Source organism: Armigeres subalbatus, chromosome 2 (genome assembly GCF_024139115.2).
Source record: "Armigeres subalbatus isolate Guangzhou_Male chromosome 2, GZ_Asu_2, whole genome shotgun sequence".
NCBI classification, from domain to species: domain Eukaryota; kingdom Metazoa; phylum Arthropoda; class Insecta; order Diptera; family Culicidae; genus Armigeres; species Armigeres subalbatus.
In genome coordinates this window covers 92,617,946-92,642,376 of record NC_085140.1, presented here as the reverse complement: position 1 = coordinate 92,642,376, position 24,431 = coordinate 92,617,946, and the positions used below count along the sequence as shown (strand labels likewise).

Sequence of the window (24,431 nt, the reverse complement as noted above, 5' to 3'; positions counted from 1 at the left end):
GAAAAATTGCAAATCTTGTTTTATTTATTAATTTATTTAACTTACATCTAAACAGGTAATGAACAGTTTGACGTCGCAATACACTTTTCTGACCGGGGGTCTGGGTCATTTGGCATAAAGTCATTTGGCTTAACGCAATTTGGTATAAGATCATTTGGCATAAAGGCCATTTGGCATAACGGTCCTTTGGAAAAACGGACATTTGGCATAATTTTAAACGGTCATTTGAAATAACGGACATTTGGCATAATTTGGAACTATTGAAGAGAAATGGTTATTTTATGTATTTTTTCACATAGTTAGAGTAGATCAAAGATATGTTCTGATATATTTATACTGATGATAGACATTTTTCGGAAGGACGGACTAGCGAAACGGCAGAACTACTTACGGGAAAGGGATGTCATTCGTCATTGACTAAGTCCAGGAACGGCTACATAAAAAAAATCTTAATTCCCCTTCCTTGATTCCGAACAAACATCTCTTTTAAAGAATGGATCAAATCCAAGATTGTCTCAATCCGGGAAAACGTCTACTTTCAAAAAGGAATCACATCCACCATTATTGACCTTACCTCGTTGAGTATAACAAAACCTGATTCAACTGAACAACACTGATTGAAAGTTTGTGTACTGTATTAGTAGATGCATAAGAAACGAATAAATGCAGCTGATAGCTTGAACCGAAGATCCATTGTAACATCGCTGTGGAATGATTGCAAAAAGGATTGCACGGGGCTTAAGACGAAAAATTACAAATCTTGTTTTATTTTTAGCTTACAACTAAACAGGTAATAAACAGTTTGACGCCGCAATACACTTTTCTGACCGGGGGTCTGGGTCATTTGGCATAAAGTCATTTGGCATAACGCAATTTGGCATAAGATCATTTGGCATAAAGGCCATTTGGCATAACGGTCCTTTGGAAAACGAACATTTGGTATAATTTTAAACGATCATTTTTAATAACGGACATTTGGCATAACTTGGAACTGTTGAAGAGAAATGGTTTTATGTATTTTTCCACATAGTTAGAGTAGATCAAGGATATGTTTTGATTTATTTATACTGGTGATAGCCTTTTTCGGAAGGACGGACTAACGAAACGGCAGAACTACTTCCGGGAAAGGGATCTCATTCGTCATTGACTTAGTCCAGGAAACGGCTACACTCAAAAAAAGAATCTTAATTCCCCTTCCTTGATCTCGGACAAACACCTTCTTTTAAAGAATCTATCAAACCCAAGATTGTCTCAATCCGGGAAAACGTCTACTTTCAAAAAGGAATCACATCCACCATTGCCTTACCTCGGACCAACACCCGGGATTAAATTCACCATCTTATTCAAGGGAAACGCCTACATCCAAAGGACGAATCACATCTACCATTGCCGTATTCTGGACAAACTTCTATTTATATAAAAGGAATCACTTTTACTTTTGCAGAAGGAATCAAATCCACCAATGTCGTAATATAGCCGTAATCCGAGAAAACGCCTACTTTAAAGAAGGAATCACATCCACCATCGTTTCAATCCAGACAAGCGTCTACTACTAAAGAAGGCATTACATCCACCATTGCTTTAGTCCGGGCAAACGCCTATTATTAAAGAAGGGATCTTATTCATCATTGCCTTAATCCGGGCAAGTGCGCATTTTCATACACCATCGCCTTATGCCGGGCAAATGCCTTCTTTTGAAGAAAAGATCACATCCACCATTGCCTTAATCCGGGCGAGAACCTACTTCTAAAGAAGGGATCACATCCACCATCACCTTATGTCGAGCAAACGCCTTCAGCAAGCGCTTATTTTTTAAGAAAGCATCACATCCACCATTGCCTTAATTCGAACAAGCGCATACTTTTAAAGAAGGGATCACATACACCATTGCCTCAACCCGGGCAAACGCATCCCGATAGATGCTTTATTTCCAATGGAGAGATAACATTAGTCATTGCTTCATACTCGGTTAATGCATGCTTTCTTCGAAAGGATTATGTCCTTTTAATTTTATTATTGAGCTCTGTTATATTTACCATTCCGTGTTTATTCAGCACCACTTAGTCTTTTAACTAATTTTATGAACACAAAAAATATGCCAAATGGCCTTAATTTTTGACGCTGTTCTCAATTATGCCAAATGACCTTTATGTCAAATGGTCCTTATGCCAAATGACCTTATGCCAAATAGCGTTATACCAAATGACCCGCTCCCGTTCGAAAATGTGAAATTTTCACTGTTGCAAGTTACCCCATACGGGTAGTCAAACAAGCAACCAAAAGTTCAGATTGAAGGTACTTAAATTTGTTCCTAACCGAACCTATTGGTTTACTTTTGATTCACATTCAGTTCCAAAGTTCACTATTGCGCTTCCACCGTACAAAAAAATACTTAAAATGCGAGCTGATAAAGCCAAAACATCCCCAGGAGAGTTTATTACATTTTTTGAAGTTTTGTTGTTCAATTTATACCACTTTTAATACGCAGTTTTGTTCATTAAAGTCTCCCCCAGAACTAAGTGATTAACTAGACGCCGCGATTTTTTCGTTGGGTCGCTGCAGGCAATGTACCATTTACGGATCCATACCAACGGCGACAGAATTGTAGTCGCCAAGTTGTATAATCCCGTCACGATTGTCGTGTCGCGTGCGTTAAGACTAATACTTATACTTACCTTAATACTTATTCTTTCAAAATGTGGATGTCTTGAGCTTTGAGTACTTCCCGTCTGAGTTAGGCGAGGCACGATTCTCAGCCCTAATTTTTATGCAGAAATTAACTTAGAACTGTTTAAGCATGTATCTTGAAAACGATACGGAATTATATATATTCTATTCTGAACGTCATAACTTGCTATTACATACAGATACCCAAAAAAAATCTGAATGGGATCAAGGAAAGTATTGCAAGTTACCTCATTTGACGATATGGAATGTTGGTTTCAAGAAACTCTAAGTCTAACTTTCGTTGAAATTTTTACAAACACTACATATTTTAACGCTTCAGAAAACTTTTATTGTGGGCTTAGAGCTTCTATTATTTGTCTGGAAAAAGGAAAGTGTATACAAAAACAGAAATTTTGAGATTCTGTTGGCTACTACAATACTTAAACAAATAGTGTTCAAGTGGTCCATATAGACCAGTCCTTTCAAGTATTGGTCCTAGCTGAAGCAAAACTTCAATTCGGGCCCAGTCTAGGTAGCTCCAGTTGGATACCCATAAAAGAAAAAATAAAAAAGATGCAGACTTATGCTCATTTTTGGAATGATTCAAAAGAAATTTGCAAAACTTTGATCTCAATAATTCAAATCACACAGTAAAGAAATTTTTAAGCATAAAAATAAGGTAAAATCAGTCAAGAGTCATTTTTTAATAAATCCTATTCGACTAGATGCTGATGTCATATTAGAAATTGAGAGATATGAGCTAATCAAACCACCTTCCTTTTGCCAGTAGAGAGATATCAGCTTCCATACTATACTATACTTCTATCTATCTCTAATTCTATCATGAACATGTACATCTTTCAAGTTCATCAAGTTTGGTAGATGATATTGGCATTTCCATATCATTGTAAGTTATTTCTTATTATCACATTTTGGTGAACTTCTTCTTCATTGAGTAAAATATTTTTATACACGGAAATAAACCGAATGTCTACCTTGAAAGGTTTATGATCTGTATCTTTAACCTCATCAACCACGATCCGGTTTTCGCCAGTTTCTCACTAACAAGCAAGACATTTGGTCCTGCTTTGTCAGAATAGTGCGGGCCACAATAGAACTAATGAACATTATGCCCTCGGAATGATGGACAAATTGCCACCAGTAAAAGCGGAGGAACATTCATTTGCATTCCATCTGTAACAGGTGAATAAAAGCACAACCCGGCAACAGGTGAGCTGCTACAATGCGTATCGTTAGAGACCGGAATAGACAACAGCTTAGGTCGTAATCGAGGTGGAATGACATGCCATCCCGATGATCAGAAATGTCAACAGCTGTAGACATTCTCCATACCATTTGCGTAAGATAGTCATAGTCGATTTATTCGGCAATAAATCGAACACTTCTCTGCAGATAAGCAACCATGCGCATCCATTGAAATGATGTTTTTTTTTTCTCAGGAGATTTCTCTCAAACCTATCAAGGCATTCGAATGAATTACGCAGCTCCACCCACTTTGATTTCCACTTGAAAGCATGGTATAAGAACGTTACGCTGCCATATGCTGGCAGAATGCTCATTTAAATTGTTTTTCCACTTGCAATCCGAAAGTCTTTACGGAAATATAGTAAGTATCAATTTCCATTTGCTCTCTCCCTCCTTACCCGGTATCGTTGGCTTGTTGCTTAAAAAATCCAGACGCAAATCTTTGCGGAAAAGAACCTTCATTAGTCGGCGATAGAGGTCACGAGACATGGAAAAATACGCACGGTAATGCGATATTTAATTTCGCTCAAAAGATCGGCTACCGTATGCAAGCAATGCGGGATAATGCGTTCAAACGATTTCCCAACAACAGTAATGAAGGAATTCCTAAAACGGTGCATCCGACCAGCAGGGCAGTACAGAATTTCACTCCGGGAAAATTGATTTATTTACTTTTCCCGTCTCAGCTTTCGCCAGTCAACATGGTGTATAGGCAATAATGGCAGTGTAGTGGGTGCGCGAAACAGCTTGTCAGCGCATACGAGTAACACAAATACGGTAAATGTGCACGGTTTGTATACGGGGCTGACTGGCAGGTCTGACTCACCGATGTTGTTTTGACTGTTAATTCGATAACAATAGAATATATTTCCGCAATAAAATATAGGTATGGTTTGAAACTTTGCGGATTGAACATGCGATGAAATGTGACTGGTGAGGAAAATGGTTTTTCATTGTTAATCTTCGACTGATTCGACCGACTGTAATAAAATAAAATTGACGATTGATTTATTGTTGGGATCGATCCAATTCGTTTATGACACATTTGGCGAACGATTTTGTTATTTTTGTATTACGATTCCTGGAAAATTATCGTTTTGTGGAAGGAAATACTGGTTGGGGTAACTAAATTAATTTAAATTTATGGATATTTTGGACGGGTATGTAATTTACATCTACTTCAGAACTGTATATTCTTCTTCATTGGCATTATATCTCCTGGCTGGGCAATTGCCGCCTTGCAGCTTAATGTTCATTAAGCTTTTCCACAGTTATTTACTGCGAAGTTTCTAAGTCAAGTTACCATTTTTGTATTTGTAAATCATGAGGCTGTCATGCCCAGGGAAGTCCAAAGAATTTCCAACCCGAAAATTTCCTAAATCGGACGGGGAATAATAACCCAGGCGGGCACGTCGGGGGTGACTGCTCCAACGGAGCAGACACAAAAACGGAGGAGACAGTCTCCAGAGGATGAGCTCCCTGGGGGCCGCTCCAAAACAAGGGTAGTGGGGCTGGGGAGCTGAACCCTGGCCTGGTACCTCCAAAACCGGGAGAGGAAGGACCTGGAAAGGTCCGTCCACCCAGGAAAGACGGTGGTAAGGGGTTACGGCAGACTGAGAGCTCTCAGCCGTAAAACCGACACATCAAGTCGTTATGGACTCGAATATCAGAACAATCCTGAAGGATGTTACAACATAATTGAAAATATTTAACAACATTCATTTTGATATTTGTGTATGAAATTCATGTTTAGGGGTCACTCATAAACGATGGTTGAACAAAATTTTATATATTTAAAATCATCACCACATATCATATTTTATTTAGTTTCTTTAGTGGGTCGGGTGAAAAATATATAGAGTATAAGAATGTTAGTAACAAATTTACTAACTACTGTAAATATTGACCTACATTTAAATTTGACTTATTTTGAAAAGTTGTTTAAAACGGCGATTTTAAATTAATACGTATGGTGCAGTTATGACAAGAAATGAAAATGACTATGATTAAGTTATATTTCCCGGCGCTTCGTTTTCTGATACTTGAATTATATTATTTATATTATATTATTTATAAAACAAAGGTATTTCGTGATTCGATGGCAAGTGTCGAATTTACCCCAACTGATAACATAATAATGAGATACATGTGGATGTTTATAATTAAAAAATGTAACTATTTTTCCACAGCATACACAAAATGATGTTCAAATATAGATCAGAGATGAATTAAATACTGAAAATCAACAAATTATTGTCGAAAAAGCTTATACATCGATGACAAAATTTTACATAACTCATCTCCTCAATGGTGATCAATGCTAATTGTCTGTTTATTATGACTCTTTTCAAAACGACAAGAAATCAAACGTTTTTTCAAAGTGTGTCGAAATTCTGTCCGATAATCACCTGAAATCAGAGATTTGTAGTGGTGTCGGTTTTACCCGCAGTGTCGGTTTTACCCATAATTCCCCTACCCGGACGGGCGAGATGATCCACGAGCTGAAGCGGGGCGTCTCGCAATAGGGCGCCGCCTACTAGAAGTTGGCGGAGGAAGTCCTAGGCGAGACGGTCAAGGTGAGGGCACTCACGACGTAGGTGAATCTAAGGGTTAAATACCTGAACGAGATCACCGAAGTCGAAGAGCTCGTCACGGCACTGTGGCGACAGTGTGAAGTGGAGACGCCCACCACAGCCGTTCGGCTACGGAAAGGTCCGGCAGGGACGCAGGTAGCATTGGTTCGGCTATCTGCAGCGGACGCCTCCAAGGTAGTCAAGTTAGGGAGCGTCAAGGTGGGATGGTCGGTGTGCCCTGTGGGCATATACGAGCAACCCGAAGTTTGCTTCAAGTGCCTGGAACCGGGGCACAAGCAATGGGACTGCAAAGGCCTTGACAGAAGCAAGCTCTGCCGACGCTGCGGATTGGAGGGACATAAGGCACAATGCTGCACGAACCCTCCCAATTGTTTGATTTGTTCCAGCAAAGCTGTGAACAGCAAGCACCCCATGGGGGGTTCGAAGTGCCCGGCGTTTAAGCATGCTGCAAAATCACAGTGCAGGTAAGGCCTCGCCCGAGTGTCCGGTGTGCGCAGGTTTAGAGGAAACGGCGGAACACGTGTTGTTCGTGTGCCCACGTTTTCGCACAATGCGTGACCACATGCTTGCCACAACCTAGTCCGGAGGATGTGTAAAGATGAAGTTGGCTGGAACGCCGTTTTATCGGCTATCGTCCAAATCGTCTCGGAGCTACACAGGAGGTGGCGCGTGGACTCGAGGAATGGCTAGTTTTGAAGCTAGGCCCCCCTTTGAAGCATTACTTTTTGGTTGTACCGAAGGGACGATGGGTTTGGCGGCAATGGAAACGGTTTAGCGGGTCGGGGATGTAGTCCTGCCTCCTTCGTTTGCTGTTGGAGGTGGCCCCTAACCCCGCACTTCCTGGACAACCCAGAATGTCTGTTGAGCAGATTCCCCCTCCATTGCTTAGGAAGAAAAAAACACACATCATCATTACGGGCAGCAGGGACTATGTCCAAGGGCTTGACGACCCCTCCCCACGGCCTCTGTGAGTTAGGGAGCCTGCCTAGGACGTGGTGGGGACAGTGGGCTCTGTTAAACCTCTATAAAAAGCTGCATGTGTCCGTAAGCAGGCTTTATCAAAGCGACCGTGCGCCGCTCAAAGCACACAAGCCCAGCAGGAGTGCCAACCGGCACATCAGAATTGATACCAGTAAGATCCTGATTATGGTATACTGGTCAACAGCAAACGTCATCGGATGAATTTTGATTTATGGATAGGATTAGGTGTCTATGAGCTGACGGTCGAGCTATTCTGTTTCCTGAGTAAAAACGAGTGACATCTTTTTGAAATGGCAAGCAGGCTAATAGTTCGACTGCCTCCGTCCCGATAAACAACCTGGCAGGCCTCCGGTAACGCTCAAAATCTGCCACCAATATCGGTGGGCAGTAGGTTTAGATGTAGCATTCCTGATTTACGCCGATCCGGCTCTGAACACGGTGCTATAAGGCACCGGAGTCAACCCTTGCATGGACCTCACTGTTTACATAGGGACCCATGGGATCACAACAGGCGACTACCTACAGCAGGTGGAGATAACGGCCCGGAGGGGGGACCCTTTTATCATGAATAAAATTCCAGAAAGCAACGAAGGAGCAAGTGGGGCGAATCCGTTCGCCAAAAGCGGGCTGACGAGGTCTCCGCCTCTGCAAACCCAAGAAGAAGAAGAACAGCATCGAGAGGTACTACAGCGAAAAACCACTCAAGTGAGCAGCCAAGACCATAAAAGCGAGCAGCAGCAGATAAAGGAGCAGAAGCAACAACGCGATAAATCGCAACAGCAGTTGCCCACGAGCCACGGGTGGAACATAGCCCAACAACAGCCGAAGGTTCTTATCGCAAAGAAATGGGCAGAAGAGCTCCACGAGTTCGTCGATAAGAAACACAACGTGCACATGGACATCAAGGAGCTGGTGTTGAAGATCCGAAAAGCCCTCGGGTCAGCAATGACAGATTGGAATAATCTGACGCAGAGAGCAGAAAATGCCGAGAGCGAACTAGCTACAGCCAAAAACGCCCTTTTATCAGCGGTGCCATTACAGGAAACACCTGGATTGGTCCCTGGAGGACTTGGCAATAATGGAGAAAGGAAGCTGGGGCGGCCGGAAGACACACCGGTCTCTGTGCCTAGGAGGAACAGATCCTCGCCAGGAGACGAGCGACCAGGAGGCTCCAAAAAACAAAGGGAAGCTCTAGGCAAACAAATGGTTGCCGCACAGCCGGACCAAGCCAGTGACGGCAACTTAGGGACCCCCTGGCAGGTGGTCCAAAAGAAGACGAAAAAGAGCCGCAGCAAAATAGATGAGCGGCAAAAAATCACCAAAAGAAGCGTGAAGAAGAAGGGCGAAGCACTGGTGGTGAAGACTAGCGAGGAAGGGTATTTGGAGGTCCTGCGAACAATAAGGACAGCTCCGGAATTGAAGTACTTTGGCGCAGATGTACAGAGAATCAGGCGCACACGGGCGGGCGACATGATCTTTGAGCTGAAAAAGGACTCCAAGAACAAGAGCCCATCATACAAGGAGCTAACGGAGAAGGTTGTGGGTGATAGGGCGCAGGTGAGAGCTATGACGCCTGAAGCCATCCTCCAATACGTGGACCTGGACGAGATTACCACGCAAACGAAGTAACTACCGCAATGAAAGAGCAATTCGAGTTGAATTGGCGATGTTGATATAACAAAACGGAATAAAAAGGGGTTCATCACGTACGCAGATCGCTACTATAAAGCTTCCGGCAGATGCTGCTGACAAAGCACTGCGAATCGGCAGAATAAAAGTCGGTTGGTCGGTGTGTTCGTTGAGCCTCTCTCAGCAACCAGAGGTGTGCTTCAGGTGCCAAGAGTTTGGCCACCTGGCACGGAACTGCAAGGGCCCTGATAGGTCAAAACTTTGTAGAAGATGCGGTGAAGAAGGTCATAAGGCACAAAGTTGCAAAAAGCCACCGAAATGCCAGATCTGTAGAAGCGATGGACGCAGAGACCATGTTACTGGTGGTCAAAAATGTCCAGCGTTCAAACAGGCGATGTCAAGTAAATTACAGTGGAGGTAATACAAATTAACCTCAACCACTGTGATACTGCGCAGCACCTGCTGTGGCAATCTGCGAGGGATTCGAAATGCGATGTTGCAATCATCTCTGATCCATACCGGATCCCACAAGGAAACGGTAATTGGGTAGCGGATGAAGCAGGAACCGCCGCTATATGTACGGTAGGAAGATACCCATACCAAGAAATTGTGTATCGCGCAGCTGAAGGCTTCGTGATCGCCAAAGTTAACGGAATCTATATACAGGGGATGGACAAAATAATTAGGATAGGCAAATTTTAGGTAAAATTAGATGTGTTGTAACTACCTTAGTTATCATCCGATTTTGACAATTCAGGCATGCCTGAACTAGAAAATTAATGCAGTTTGACGGTATGTCCATGGAACCGACTATGGCCACCAGATTCCGGAGATATTCCGGGTTTTTCGGAGGTAGGTTCAAAACCGTAAATTTGAGGTGGATATTAGGAGAAGTTGTAGTTAAAAATTGAATAATATTAGTAACCACAAATGAAGTAGGGCTCTTGCTGATTGGAACCATATATTGAGATTTGGAATCGGACCAGAATCAAGTGAGATAGATATGGCCATTTCTTTAAAATCGGTTCCGATCGATACTTATCAAAGGGGTCAGGCCACAACTTCATTTGAATCTCGCTTTTTGATAGATCGTCCACTATGATTTCATTCTAGAAGGCCTCTTATGTGTCCAGAATGGAAAAACAATTGAATAAACGAATCCTGGAGTCGCTGGGATGTCCCCGGGGAACCTGTGGAAGGGGACATTTTAGTTTTACCACCAAAATCAGTCATTCGACGGCTCTTTTTTCATGGTTTTCGATCAGGAAGCGAAGTATGAATAGAAAATGATCCATTGACGGCTCTGACCGCTTCCAGGATCTACGGATTGGCCCCGGGGAACCTGTGGAAGGGAACATTTTAGTTTTACCAAAAAACAGTCGTTTGACGGCTCTTTTTTTCATGGTTTTCGATCAGGAAGCGAAGTATGAATATAAAATGGTCAATTTACGGTTCTGACCGCTTCCAGAACCTACGGATTGGCCCCGGGGAACCTGTGGAAGGGGACATTTTAGTTTTACCACCAAAACCAGTCATTCGACGGCTCTTTTTTCATGGTTATCGATCAGGAAGCGAAGTATGAATATAAAGTGGTCCATTGACGGCTCTGATTGCTTCCAGGACCTACTGGTTGCCTCCGAGGAACCTGTGGAAGCATTTAATTTTTAGCACCAAAACCAGTCATTCGACGGCTCTTTTTTCATGGTTTTCGATCAGAAAGCAAAGTATGAATATAAAATGGTCCATTGTCGGCGCTGACCTCTTCCACCTACGAATTGGACCCCGGGGAACCTGTTGAAGGGGACATTTTAGTTTTAGCATCAAACCCAGTCATTCGAAGGCTCTTTTTTCATGGATTTCGACCAGGAAGCGAAATATGAATTGAAAATGACCATTGACGGCTTTGACCGCTTCCAGGACCTACTGATTGCCTTCGAGGATTCTGTGAATGAGGACATTTTAGTTTTAGCACTAAAACCAGTCATTCAATTTTTGATCAGGAAGCGAAGTATGAATATAAAATGGCCCATTGACGGCTTTGACCGCTTCCAAGACCCACGGATTACTCCTGGAGAATCTGTGTAAGGGGACATTTTATCTTAAGAATCATAACCAGTCATTCGACGGCTCTTTTCGAGTGGTTTCGATTAGAAATCGAGAAATGAATATGAAAGGGTCCATTGAGGGCTCTGGCCGCTTTCTGGACCTACAGATTGGCCCAGGAAACCTGTGGAAGGGGACATTTTAGTTTTAGCACCAAAACTAGTCATACAACGGCTCTGTTTTCATGACTTTGGATCAGGAAGCGAAGTATGAAGTAGGCAGGTTCCCCGTTAGCTATCCGTAGGTCTAGAAAACGGTCAGAGCCGTCAATGGTCCATTACTTGTTCATACTTCACATTCTGATTGAAATCCATGAAAAAAAAAACCGTCCAATGATTGGTTTTTGTGCTAAAACTAAAATGTCCCCTTCCACAGTTCCCCGGGGGCAATCCGTAAGTCCTGGAAGCGGTCAGATCCACTAATGGTCCAATTTATACTCATACTTCGCTTTCTGATCAAAAATCACGAAAAAAAAAGCCGTCGAGATATTGGTTTTGGTGCTGAAACTTTAATGTTCCTTTCTACTGGTTTTCCGAGGGGAAACTGTAGGTCCTGAGAGCGATCAGAGTCATCAATGGTCAATTTTATATTAATACTTCACTTATATTAAAGAAGAGCTGTCGAATGATTGATTTTGGTGTAAAAACTAAAATGTCCCCTCCCACAGGTACCTCGTGGGCAACCAGTAGGTTCTGGAAGCGGTCAAAGCTGTCAATGGTCCCTTTATATTTATACTTTGCTTCCTGATCGAAAACTTATAATAAGAGCCGTCGAATAACTGATTTTAGTGCTAAAACTTATATGTTCCCTTCCACAGGTTCCCCGGGGGCAATCCTTGGGTCCTGGAAGCGGTCAGAGCCGTCAATGGACCATTTTATATTCATACTTCGTTTCCTGATTGAAAACCATGAAAAAAGAGCCGTCGAACGACTGGTTTTGGTGGTAAAACTAAAATGTCCCCTTCCACAGGTTCCCCGGCGCCAATGGATCCTGAAAGCGGTCAGAGCCGACAATGGACCATTTTATATTCATACTTCGCTTCCTAATCGAAAACCATGAAAAAAGAGCCAACGAATGACTGGTTTTGGAGGTAAAACTAAAATGTCCCCTTCCACAGGTTCCCCGGGGCCAATCCGTAAATCCAGGAAGCGGTCAGAACCGTAAATTGACCATTTTATATTCATACTTCGCTTCCTGATCGAAAACCATGAAAAAAGAGCCGTCGAACGGCCGGTTTTAGTGGTAAAACTAAAATGTCCCCTTCCACAGGTTCCCCGAGGCCAATCCTTAGGTCCTGGAAGCGGTCAGAGCCGACAATGGACCATTTTATATTCACACTTCGTTTCCTGATTGAAAACCATGAAAAAAGAGCCGTCGAATGGTGGTGTCGTTTTGGTGGTAAAACTAAAATGTCCCCTTCCACAGGTTCCCCGGGGCCAATGCGTAGATCCTGAAAGCGGTTAGAGCCGACAATGAACCATTTTATATTCATACTTCGCTTCCTGATCGAAAACCATGAAAAAAGAGCCGTCGAACGACTGGTTTTGGTGGTAAAACTAAAATGTCCCCTTCAACAGGTTCCCCGGGGCCAATCCGTAGATCCTGGAAGCGGCAAAACCGCCAATGGACCATTTCATATTCATACTTCGCTTCCTGATCGAAAACCATGAAAAAAGAGCCGTCGAATGACTGATTTTGGTGCTAAAGCTTAAATGTCCCCATTCACAGGTTCCCCGGGGACATCCCAGCGACTCCAGGATCCGTTTATTCAATTGGTTTTTCATTCTGGACACATTAGAGCCCTTCTAGAATAAAATCATAGTGGACGATCTATCAAAAAGCGAGATTCAAATGAAGTTGTGGCCTGACCCCTTTGATAAGTATCGATCGGAACCGATTTTAAAGAAATGGCCATATCTCACTTGATTCTGGTCCGATTCCAAATCTCAATATATGGTTCCAATCAGCAAGAGCTCTACTTCATTTGTGGTTACTAATATTATTCAATTTTTAACCACGACTTCTCCTAATATCCACCTCAAATTTACGATTTTGAACCAACCTCCGAAAAACCCGGAATGTCTCCGGAATCCGGAGGCCATAGCCCATTCCATGGACATACCGTCAAACTGCATTAATTTTCTAGTTCAGGCATGCATGAATTGTCAAAATCGGATGATAACTAAGGTAGTTACAACACATCTAATTTTACCCAAAATTTGCCTATCCTAATTATTTTGTCCATCCCCTGTATGTAGCTGCTACGCACCGCCACGTTGGACGATTGATCAGTTCAACCAGATGCTGGATAAGGTAGCAGAGAAGATTATCGACAGGATGCCAGTTGTCATTGCTGGGGACTTTAACGCCTGGGCAGTAGAGTGGGGCAGCCGCTGCACCAACCCTGGAGGTTGGAGTCTACTAGAAGCACTTGAAAGGCTCAATGTAGACTTGATTAATGAAGGTTCGACGAGCACATATCGAAGGGATGGCAGAGAGTCCATCATCGATGTTACCTTCTGCAGTCCTGCCTTAGAAAGGCACACGAACTGAAGAGTCTGCGAGGACTATACGCATAGCGACCATCAAGCGGTCCTGTATTGTGTCGGAGGGAGGGTACACTCGGAACCACGCGAGAGCAGTATCAAGGAGCGAAAGTGGAAGACAGAATCCTTTGACAAGGATGTGTTTGCGGAAGCAATGCGATTCGAGCGCAATCTTCAAAATCTGAGTCCAGACGAGCTGGTTGCAGCATTGACCCGAGCCTGCGATGCAACCATGCCGAGAAAGGTACAGCCACGGTATGCACGTAGGCAACTCTATTGATAGAATGAAACGATCGCCGAACTCCGTTGCAGCTGTTTTCGAGCAAGGAGGAGGATGCAGAGAGCCCACAGCGATGTAGAAAGAGAAGAGCGCAGACCAGTGTTTAGGGCAGCTAAAGCCGCTTTCAAAAAAAAAAATTAGGCTCAGTTTAGCAGCTTGCATGAAAGAGTTCTGCCACAGCGCGGATGCAAACCCATGGGGGATGCATACAGGGTCGCTATGGCTAAGATTAAAGGCCCAGCGATACCGCTAGAGAGGAGCCCAGAAAAACTCAAAGCAATTATTGAGGGACTGTTTCCGCATCACGAAGCACCAGTCTGGCCTCCTACACCGTATGGTGAGGCCAACACCAGTAGAGATGAAGCCCGTGTCACTAACCTTGAACTAGTTATGGCAGCAAAAAGCCTAAAAACTAATAAGGCTCTGGGACTAGATGGTATCCCCAATCTGGTCTTGAAAACGGCGATCCAGGTCAACTTGGACATGTTTCGCACCACATTGCAGAATAGCATAGACGAAGGAAACTTTCCCGAGTGCTGGAAGCGGCAAAAGTTAGCACTGTTGCCGAAGCCGGGTAAGCCACCCGGAGATCCATCGGCCTACAGGCCTATTTGCCTACTAGACACGGTCGGAAAACTCCTTGAGAGAGTCATCCTTAACAGGCTGGCGATCCTCACAGAAGGTGCAAACGGATTATCAAGCATGCAGTTCGGGTTTCGGAAGAGCAGGTCCACAGTTGACGCCATCCGGATAGTCGTCGAAGCAGCTGAAGCAGCCAAGAAGCAAAAGAGGAGTGGAAACCGCTACTGCGCTGTGGTAACCTTAGACGTAAAAAATGCGTTCAACAGTGCCAGCTGGGAAGCAATAGCCAGCTCCCTACACAGGATGAGGGTTCCAGGGTACCTGTGCAGAATTCTGAAGAGTTACTTCGAGAATAGGACGTTGGTCTACGAAACACATGAAGGCCTGAAGAGAATAGGCATAACAGCGGCTGTTCCTCATGGCTCCATCCTGGGACCGACATAGTGAAACGCGATGTACGATGGGCTGTTGCAGCTAACACTACCAAGAGGTGTGAAGATCGTTGGGTTTGCGGACGAAGTGGCTCTCATGGTATTCGGTGAAACAATAGAAGAGGTAGAAGTACGAGCAGGGCAGGCGATAGAAATAATCGAAAACTGGATGTGCGGGAAAAAGCTGGCATTGGCCCATCACAAAACCGAAGTGATGATGATCAGCAACCGAAAGGCAGTACAGCATAGTACGATTACGGCCGGAGAAGCCACCATCGCCTCAAAGCGAGAGGTAAAGCACCTCGGAGTAATGATCGACGACCGGCTCAATTTCAATAGCCACGTTGATTATGCTTGCGAGAAGGCAACTAAAGCGATCACAGCGTTGACCAGAATCATGTCAAACAGTTCCGCGATTAGTAGCAGTAAGAGAAGACTCCTGGCCAGCGTATCTACGTCAATTCTCAGATACGGAGCTCCTGTCTGGGCGACTGGTGTAATCACGAGGAGGAACCTTACTCGGCTCAATAGCACCTATAGGCTGATGGCCATGAGAGTGGCAAGTGCATACCGTACCATATCGATGGATGCGGTCTGTGCCATAGTAGGAATGATCCCCATGAACATCTTATTGGAGGAGGACTGTGAGTGCTACAGACTGCGAGGAACGGTTGGTGCTCGCATGATTGCGAGAGCCGATTCGATGAGGAAATGGCAGCTGGCTTGGGACAGTAGTTCGAAAGGAAGGTGGACATATCGGCTCATTCCGAACCTGTCGCTGTGGGTGGACAGAAAACTCGCGGAATTTAACCTCTTCCTGACACAATTCCTGTCGGGCCACGGATGTTTTCGGAAGTATCTGCACAGATTCGGACACGCAGAGTCCCTCCTTTGCCCGGCCTGTCCGAACTGCGAGGAGACATCGGAGCACGTGTTTTTCGACTGTCCTCGATTCAGAACTGAGCGAAGTGTGCTCTCAGCAGGCAGCGCTAGTAATATAAACCCCGAGAACATCGTGCAAGAAATGTCCAAGAATGAGAATACGTGGAACGAAATAGGAAGAGCGGTAACGCAGATCATGAAATCGCTGCAGCGAAAATGGCGTGAAGACCAGAGGGTATATGGAAGCGATCAAAATAGCACGGTCGGTTACGGGGAAGCTTCCGTCGTCGGGGAACTTCCTGTCGGAGTAGGATAATTTCGAAGAGTTTCCGCCGCCGGGGAGCCTCTAGTCGGAGCAGGCTAGATCCATCGTCGGGGACTAGGCCGAGTAGAACGTGACGCGTTGGTAGAACTGGTCTCGGGTCGTCGGAGCACCATTGAACCGGACGCTATGCTCCACCCGGAATCTCTGGATCGACTTCGGCACTCGGACCGGTCACTCGCTGAAGTAAGAAAGGCCTCCAGTCCTGCGCCGATCTGGAAAACACCAGAAATGTTAAATGTGGCAAAAGATATTCAACAAGTCTTACACAGAAGCGAGTCGTCGGTTCCGAGGGAAATTCCAACGTCGGGGAACTCCCTGTCGGAGTAGGATAGATCTGCCGCCGGGGATCATCCGAGTAGCCCGCGATTTAGCTGGGAGCTAAATGGCTCATTGAAAAAGTGCAGCAAAAAGTCAAGAAAACTATGCTGGGAGCCGAATGGCTCAATGTTAACAAAAGTTCCGTTCGGGAGAGTTTCCGCTACCGGGAAGCTTCTAGTCGGAGTAGGCTAGATCCACCGCCGGGGACTATGCCGAGTAGTTCGTGACGCGTCGAATAATCGGCTTTGGGTAGTCGAAGCGCCAGTGAACCGGACGTTATGCTCCACCCGGAATCTCTGGACCGACTTTGGCACCCAACCGGTTTCCCGTTGAAGTGAGAAAGTGCCTCGGACTATCTAGGTGAGACATTAGTGTTGGACGGACACGCAATAAACTTCCACGGGTCGTAGTTTTTCGGGGAAGCTCTCGCCGCCGGATAGATTAGCCACCGGGGACTATCTGAGTAGGCTGCGAGCACGTCGAGAGCTAAATGGCTCAAAGATGCAGTGGTGCTGAATGGCATGAAGAAGAGAGACAGTGAGCGTCAAAGATTAAGAGACGCGCAAACCGAATAAAAAAATGCTTCGATGAGAAAAATGTAGCGAACTAGCTGTGCTTGCTAGATGCTGAACACGTGAAGTGCATGAGCACAGCCCCCCTCCGAAGTATTGACATCCAGTAAGTCCCGGGGGAACATGGCATGTGAAGAGAGGGTAACTCAAGTAACCTTCTGTTACTTGGGTGGGTTTAGTGGGTCCGGCGGGCCGGCCTTCTGCCGACCGCGCCAACCCCACTCCCTGAGTGATAATTTCAGGTGTCTGTAAGCAGATTTTCCTTCATCCCTCTATAAAAAAAACACACACAGACATCACCTCAATTCGTCGAGCTGAGTCGATCGGTATATAACACTATGGGTCTCCGGGCCTTCTATAAAAAGTTTGTTTCTGGAGCGATCATATAGCCTTTACGTATACTTATTATTTATTTAGTTAACATCTAAACAGATAACACTGAATCAACAATTTGACGCCACAATGCACGGTTCGAGGCCGCATCTCTCCATCCTCGGATACGCCCCACGCTCGCCAAGTCATTCTGCACCTGGTCTGCCCATCTCGCTCGCTGCGCTCCACGTCGTCTCGTACCTGCCGGATCGGAAGCGAACACCATCTTTGCAGGGTTGCTGTCCGGCATTCTTGCAACATGCCCTGCCCATCGTACCCTTCCGGCTTTAGCTACCTTCTGGATACTGGGTTCGCCGTAGAGCTGGGCGAGCTCATGGTTCATTCTTCGCCGCCACACACCGTCTTCTTGCACACCGCCAAAGATGGTCCTAAGCACCCGTCTCTCGAATACTCCGAGTGCTTGCAAGTCCTCCTCGAGCATTGTCCATGTTTCATGTCCGTAGAGGACAACCGGTCTTACAAGCGTCTTGTACATGACACATTTGGTGCGGTGGCGAATCTTTTTGGACCGCAGTTTCTTCTGGAGCCCGTAGTAGGCCCGACTTCCACAGATGATGCGCCTTCGTATTTCACGACTAACGTTGTTGTCAGCCGTTAGCAAGGATCCGAGGTAGACGAATTCCTCGACCACCTCGAAAGTATCCCCGTCTATCGTAACATTGCTTCCCAGGCGGGCCCTGTCGCGCTCGGTTCCGCCCACAAGCATGTACTTTGTCTTTGACGCATTCACCACCAGTCCAACTTTTGTTGCTTCACGTTTCAGGCGGGTGTACAGTTCTGCCACCTTTTCAAATGTTCGGCCGACAATGTCCATGTCATCCGCGAAGCAAATAAATTGACTGGATCTGTTGAAAATCGTACCCCGGCTGTTACACCCGGCTCTCCGCATGACACCTTCTAGCGCAATGTTGAACAACAGGCACGAAAGTCCATCACCTTGTCTTAGTCCCCGGCGCGATTCGAACGAACTGGAGTGTTCGCCCGAAATCTTCACACAGTTTTGCACACCATCCACCGTTGCTTTGATCAGTCTGGTAAGCTTCCCAGGAAGCTGTTCTCGTCCATAATTTTCCATAGCTCTACGCGGTCTATACTGTCGTATGGCGCCTTGAAATCAACGAACAGATGGTGCGTTGGGACCTGGTATTCACGGCATTTTTGAAGGATTTGCCGTACAGTAAAGATCTGGTCCGTTGTCGAGCGGCCGCCAACGAAGCCGGCTTGATAACTTCCCACGAACTCGTTCACTAATGGTGACAGACGACGGAAGATGATCTGGGACATCACTTTGTAGGCGGCATTAAGGATGGTGATCGCTCGAAAGTTCTCACACTCCAGTTTGTCGCCTTTCTTGTAGATGGGGCATATAACCCCTTCCTTCCACTCCTCCGGTAGCTGTTCGGTTTCCCAGATTCTGACTATCAGTTTGTGCAGGCAAGTGGCCAGCTTTTCCGGGCCCATCTTGATGAGCTCAGCTCCGATACCATCCTTACCAGCTGCTTTATTGGGCTTCAGCTGTTGAATGGCATCCTTAACTTCCCTCAAGGTGGGGGCTGGTTGGCTTCTATCGTCCGCTGAACTGACGTAGTCATCTCCTCCGCTGCCTTGACTTTCACTGCCTGTACTCTCAGCGCCATTCAGATGTTCCTCGTAGTGCTGCTTCCACCTTTCGATCACCACACGTTCGTCCGTCAAGATGCTCCCATCCTTATCGCGGCACATTTCGGCTCGCGGCACGAAGCCTTTGCGGGATGCGTTGAGCTTCTGATAGAACTTGCGTGTATCTTGAGAACGGCACAGCTGTTCCATCTCCTCGCACTCCGCTTCTTCCAGGCGGCGTTTCTTCTCCTGAAAAAGGCGGGTCTGCTGTCTCCGCTTCCGTCTATAACGTTCCACGTTCTGCCGGGTACCTTGCTGCAGCGCGACCGCCCGCGCTGCATCCTTCTCCTCCAGAATCTGTCTGCACTCTTCGTCGAACCAATCGTTCCGTCGACTTCGACCCACATACCCGACGTTGTTCTCCGCTGCGTCGTTAATGGCTGCTTTGACTGTATTCCAGCAGTCCTCAAGAGGGGCCCCATCGAGCTCACCCTCTTCCGGCAACGCTGCCTCGAGATGCTGCGCGTATGCAGTGGCGACATCAGGTTGCTTCAGTCGCTCTAGGTCGTACCGCGGTGGTCGTCGGTACCGAACATTGTTAATGACGGATAGTTTTGGGCGCAGTTTAACCATCACCAGATAGTGGTCAGAGTCGATGTTAGCGCCACGATATGTCCTGACGTCGATAATGTCGGAGAAGTGCCGTCCATCAATCAGAACGTGGTCGATTTGTGATTCTGTCTGCAGTGGTGATCTCCAGGTGTACCGATACGGGAGGCTGTGTTGGAAGTAGGTGCTGCGAATGGCCATATTCTTGGAGGCGGCGAAATCAATTAGTCGTAGGCCGTTTTCGTTCGTCAGCCGGTGAGTGCTGAACTTTCCAATAGTCGGTCTAAACTCCTCCTCTTGGCCAACCTGAGCGTTCAAATCTCCTATGATGATTTTGACGTCGTGGCTTGGGCAGCTGTCGTACTCACGTTCCAGCTGCGCGTAGAATGCGTCCTTATCATCATCAGTGCTTCCGGAGTGTGGGCTATGGACGTTGATTATGCTGAAGTTGAAGAACCGGCCTTTGATCCTCAACCTGCACATTCTTTCATTGATCGGCCACCACCCGATCACGCGCCTTTGCATATCGCCCATCACTATGAAAGCTGTTCCCAGCTCGTGTGTGTTGCCGCAGCTCTGGTAGATGGTATGATTACCTCTAAACGTTCGCACCATTGATCCCTTCCAACAAACCTCCTGCAGCGCTACGATGCCGAATCCACGGTCCTTGAGCACATCGGCGAGTATGCGTGTGCTCCCGATGAAGTTGAGAGATTTGCAGTTCCACGAACCGAGTTTCCAATCGCTAGTCCTTTTCGTCGCAGTGGTCTTCGCCGATGGTTCCGGTCCGTACTCTCTTGTTGATTGTTCGTTGCTTATGATTTTTAAAGGCTGGCTTGCAGGGCCTGACACCAAACCCCTAAATTTCCGGAGGACCATTCCTCCTTATTTCCGGTGGACCATGGTGCACAGTTTCACTTTAGAGTCCCTCGCTGGCACTCGGACGATGATCAGCCGCCCCTAACATGGAGAACAGACGCTGTTGTGAGCCGATCCTGACATGGAGAACAGACGCTCAATAAGATTTGCACCTCCGGAGAGGAGCAAACCCCCCCTTCCCTGTCAGCATACGACCATAGTTCCCACCGGGGTTGGTTACCCGATCTTCCCTAAGGTTGCTCGTATCCCGGCCAGCACCGCGGGGAGGTAGGGATAGGAGTTGCTGGGTAAGAGGCTAAGGACCGCGAGATGGGGTCTATTTTATTCCTTCAGGTACGCGAAGTACCAATGGTACGCTTTACCCAGCATTTGCCGTGCCCTTTACGTATACTTAGCATACGAGAAAGGCAAAAACTAGATCCAGTAGTGCCAAAATTCCAGACTTTTTGGTTGTAAATTCACGAACTAGTGGATCTAGTTAGACCAATAAAATCCAACTCTCAAGTATGTCTGTTGGTGGTTGGATCATTATCGGAACTAGTCGCATCATGAAAAACCCTATTTTGGAGTGCACTGAATGACTATCTGAAGCTCCATTGGCCTTATTGATGAAGAAAAAAATCATCGAGTGGCTTGATCGGTGGTTTGAAAGAGCTACTGTGGAAGTCAATATTAACTAAATATTCAGCTTTGGAGTAAATTTTGTAGAAGGTAGGAATAGCGATTGGACCAAGTCATATAGAAAAAACCCAGATTAATCCACCTAGCGGCGATGATGCCTTTCTCGTGCATCGTAAAATGTACTGAAAAAATCACATAGGAAAGGTCAAAAAAAGCACTTTAGGGGGATAGATCGCATATTTTCTATCATTTTGCATGTTTTTGCATTAATTACTATGCATTCCCACCATTCTTGAAAAAAAAAAATTTTTTTCGATTTTGAAATTTTTTTTCCAAGGGGGGACCCTTGGGAAAAAACAATGATTTTTCAATAATTCCGAAATGCAATGTCCGATCAGGCCAATTTTCAATAGCAAACAATGGGACCGCATTCCCCGTCGAATGCGACTTGTTGCGAGTAAATCGGGTAATGCTAAGTTCAAACAAGTGTGTCTACAAAATTTGTACACATACACACATACACACACACACATACATACATACACACAAACAGACATCACCTCAATTCGTCGAGCTGAGTCGATTGGTATATAACACTATGGGTCTCCGAGCCTTCTATCAAAAGTTTGGTTTTGGAGTGAAATTATAGCCTTTACGTATACTTAGTATGCGAGAAAGGCAAAACAACTCGAATCAAGATATACAAATTTCTGGAGTGGGTCTATCGGTAGTTTGGTGACCAATAAATTTCAACATTGAAGTAGGTCAGTTGCCATTATTACTAAAATCCCTCGATGCAGATTCTCGTATTCAGCACGTCGCTAGATGAGTGCCGTCATTTCAAATACTTATCCTCGTTTAAAGTTCTACTAGATTATACAGACCCAAGTGAAAAAATCAAATTCAAATTATCACTACTCATCGAATATTCACGTCATCACGTTACATTTTATTTGTTCACCATAACCTACGATAACAACTACGCGGTTTGTGCTCGAAAAAGAAGAGGACTGCGAAATGAACATCGCTGTTTAACGCATGGCTTCTAATCGGTAACCAACTATGTAGGTAGCATGTCATAAACAAATACCTCCTATTAATGGTAAAGGACACACTTTCCTACCATATGGTTGTTATCGAGGACATCTTCCATAGTTTATTCACCACTGTGGAATTACATATGTATGTAAATGATATGTTTCTTATGAGCACTATTCGACCATATTGTACGACTGTTCCGATGGGTAGGTGTTCCTTCTTTATTAGCCGTAATAAGAGTTTGTTCATATGCCATTGTCACAGTAAAACATCATTCCCTTCCGTTCTGTACAACGAGTCAGTAACCTTCGTCGGTTGCAAACGGACGCATTCACGCAAATGATTGATTATATGTAGTTTGCACAATTCTCCTGCCCAGTGTGTATGCACAACTCACCCTTCCGCTTCGATCTGTCGAGTTGAGGTTTTCCCGCGAAATGCCATTTTCCAGGATGTCCCGGAAGACCTCTTTCAATAGGTACTCGTTGGCGTCACGAGACGCCCTCAGCAGAGTGGTCACCGTTGGCACCTGTTCCATGCTCATCCTTAGCGCTCGGATCCGAGAACTGAGCGTTGGGCTGCAATTGGGAAAAGACAGAACAAAAATTAGACAAATTAGGAGAAACTTAAACAAAACGGAATTTGCGATTCATAGCTTGAGAATCGCTGCCCTACGTAACTGCTAAATGAACCATATCATACGATTGCTTTTATGCTTTTTAAATTTTTATGTTTAACAAATAATTTTACCGTTTTAAGTAGATGGATCGAAAAAAAACTCCGAAGATTCACTCTTACCAGCCAGCGAAAGGGTGTTCTTCTATATGTTTTGCGAAACGTCGACACAGCATTGCGGTTCACAAGATTACTCGGCCTCGGAAGGAGACCCAGAAAGCCGAAAGTGAAAGTTTGCGCAAGTTGCTGCTGCATTTCCCAATCAGCGATATATACCCGGTTCGAAGCGACGACGACGTGATGATGTGATGTTGATGCTACTGCAGTGCAGGGATCTAAAATTAGCGACCAACATATTATTCTTGCCAGGTTGCACCATCACGGTTCTATAATTGAGTTGGTTACACCGCGGCGAATACCGAGAGTGGCTCCCTAACGCGGAACTTCACCAGGTTGAGCAACATCAGCCGGGTGAGAGTGAATGACTTCCGAGATATTTTGCAGTGATTGTTATTATGTGGTGCGGTTTCGCAGTTGCTTCAGATGGAGACAATTTTAATTCGATGTGGGTGGGAAAAGTTGATAGAGCAATAATCATCTGCTGGCCGGATAATTAGGTTGGTTTTTAGAAAAGCGAGTTGAGAAAACCAAAGACAAACGGTTACCACGATGTTGTATAGCGATGAAAAATTAAATTAGAAGTGCCTAATGCTTCATAATTGTAATACAGTTATGTCTAAGTTGGCACCGTATACAAATAAAAACACTGAAATTGGTAGTAATGGATTTTCCTCTTTTCAATTATGGACCGCTTGATTTTCGCAGCATTCCTTTAACTAATTTAAAAACGAAACACAAATTTTTTGCATCAAATTCGATAGTTATCAACTAAACTTAGACTGTCGAATGCAAATTTTTGCAAGAATATGGTATCTCGTGGAATTCGCCAACGTGTGTTTCTCTTTGAATAGATACAGCTTTGGTACGTTAAACAAGGTTTTTACTGATCCTGATATCTTCAAGTTTGCTAAAGATGCCAAATATGATAAATGACATCTTCGGCGAGTTTTTATCTATTATTAAGGAGGATTTTAAACATCTATTACGCTCAAATTTGCTCCGAAAATTATTTGTATAACAAAGATTGTTGCGATCGAATTTCAAAACGTTTAAATTTGGAAACCTCCTCTCACAATAAAGCTGTCATTTCCCTATCTCCTTTTTGTGGAAAAATAACTTGTTTAACTCACTTCAAGGAAGTGGATCAATTATCAATTTTGAGACGCGTCTTCATTGCTATTATTTTTGAACTCAACAAACCTCCAAAACCAACGATGTTGATGCTATTTCATGATGCTGTTGACCTTTTTTGTGTGCATTAATACTGCAGGTAATTAATTCAATAAACAACATTAATGACGACAATGAAAAACATATTGAA

General features: G+C 44.9%; 1 protein-coding gene across 1 annotated transcript in view; it reads right to left on the bottom strand.

The window, feature by feature from the left end:
- Nucleotides 1–24,431, bottom strand: part of LOC134209981 (uncharacterized) — a 209,805-nt gene that overhangs the window by 23,318 nt on the left and 162,056 nt on the right. Inside the window, exon 4 of the mRNA XM_062686000.1 lies at nucleotides 22,713–22,893. Within this exon, the coding sequence (XP_062541984.1) occupies nucleotides 22,713–22,893 (181 nt within the window). The remainder of the gene's footprint in view (nucleotides 1–22,712; nucleotides 22,894–24,431) is intronic.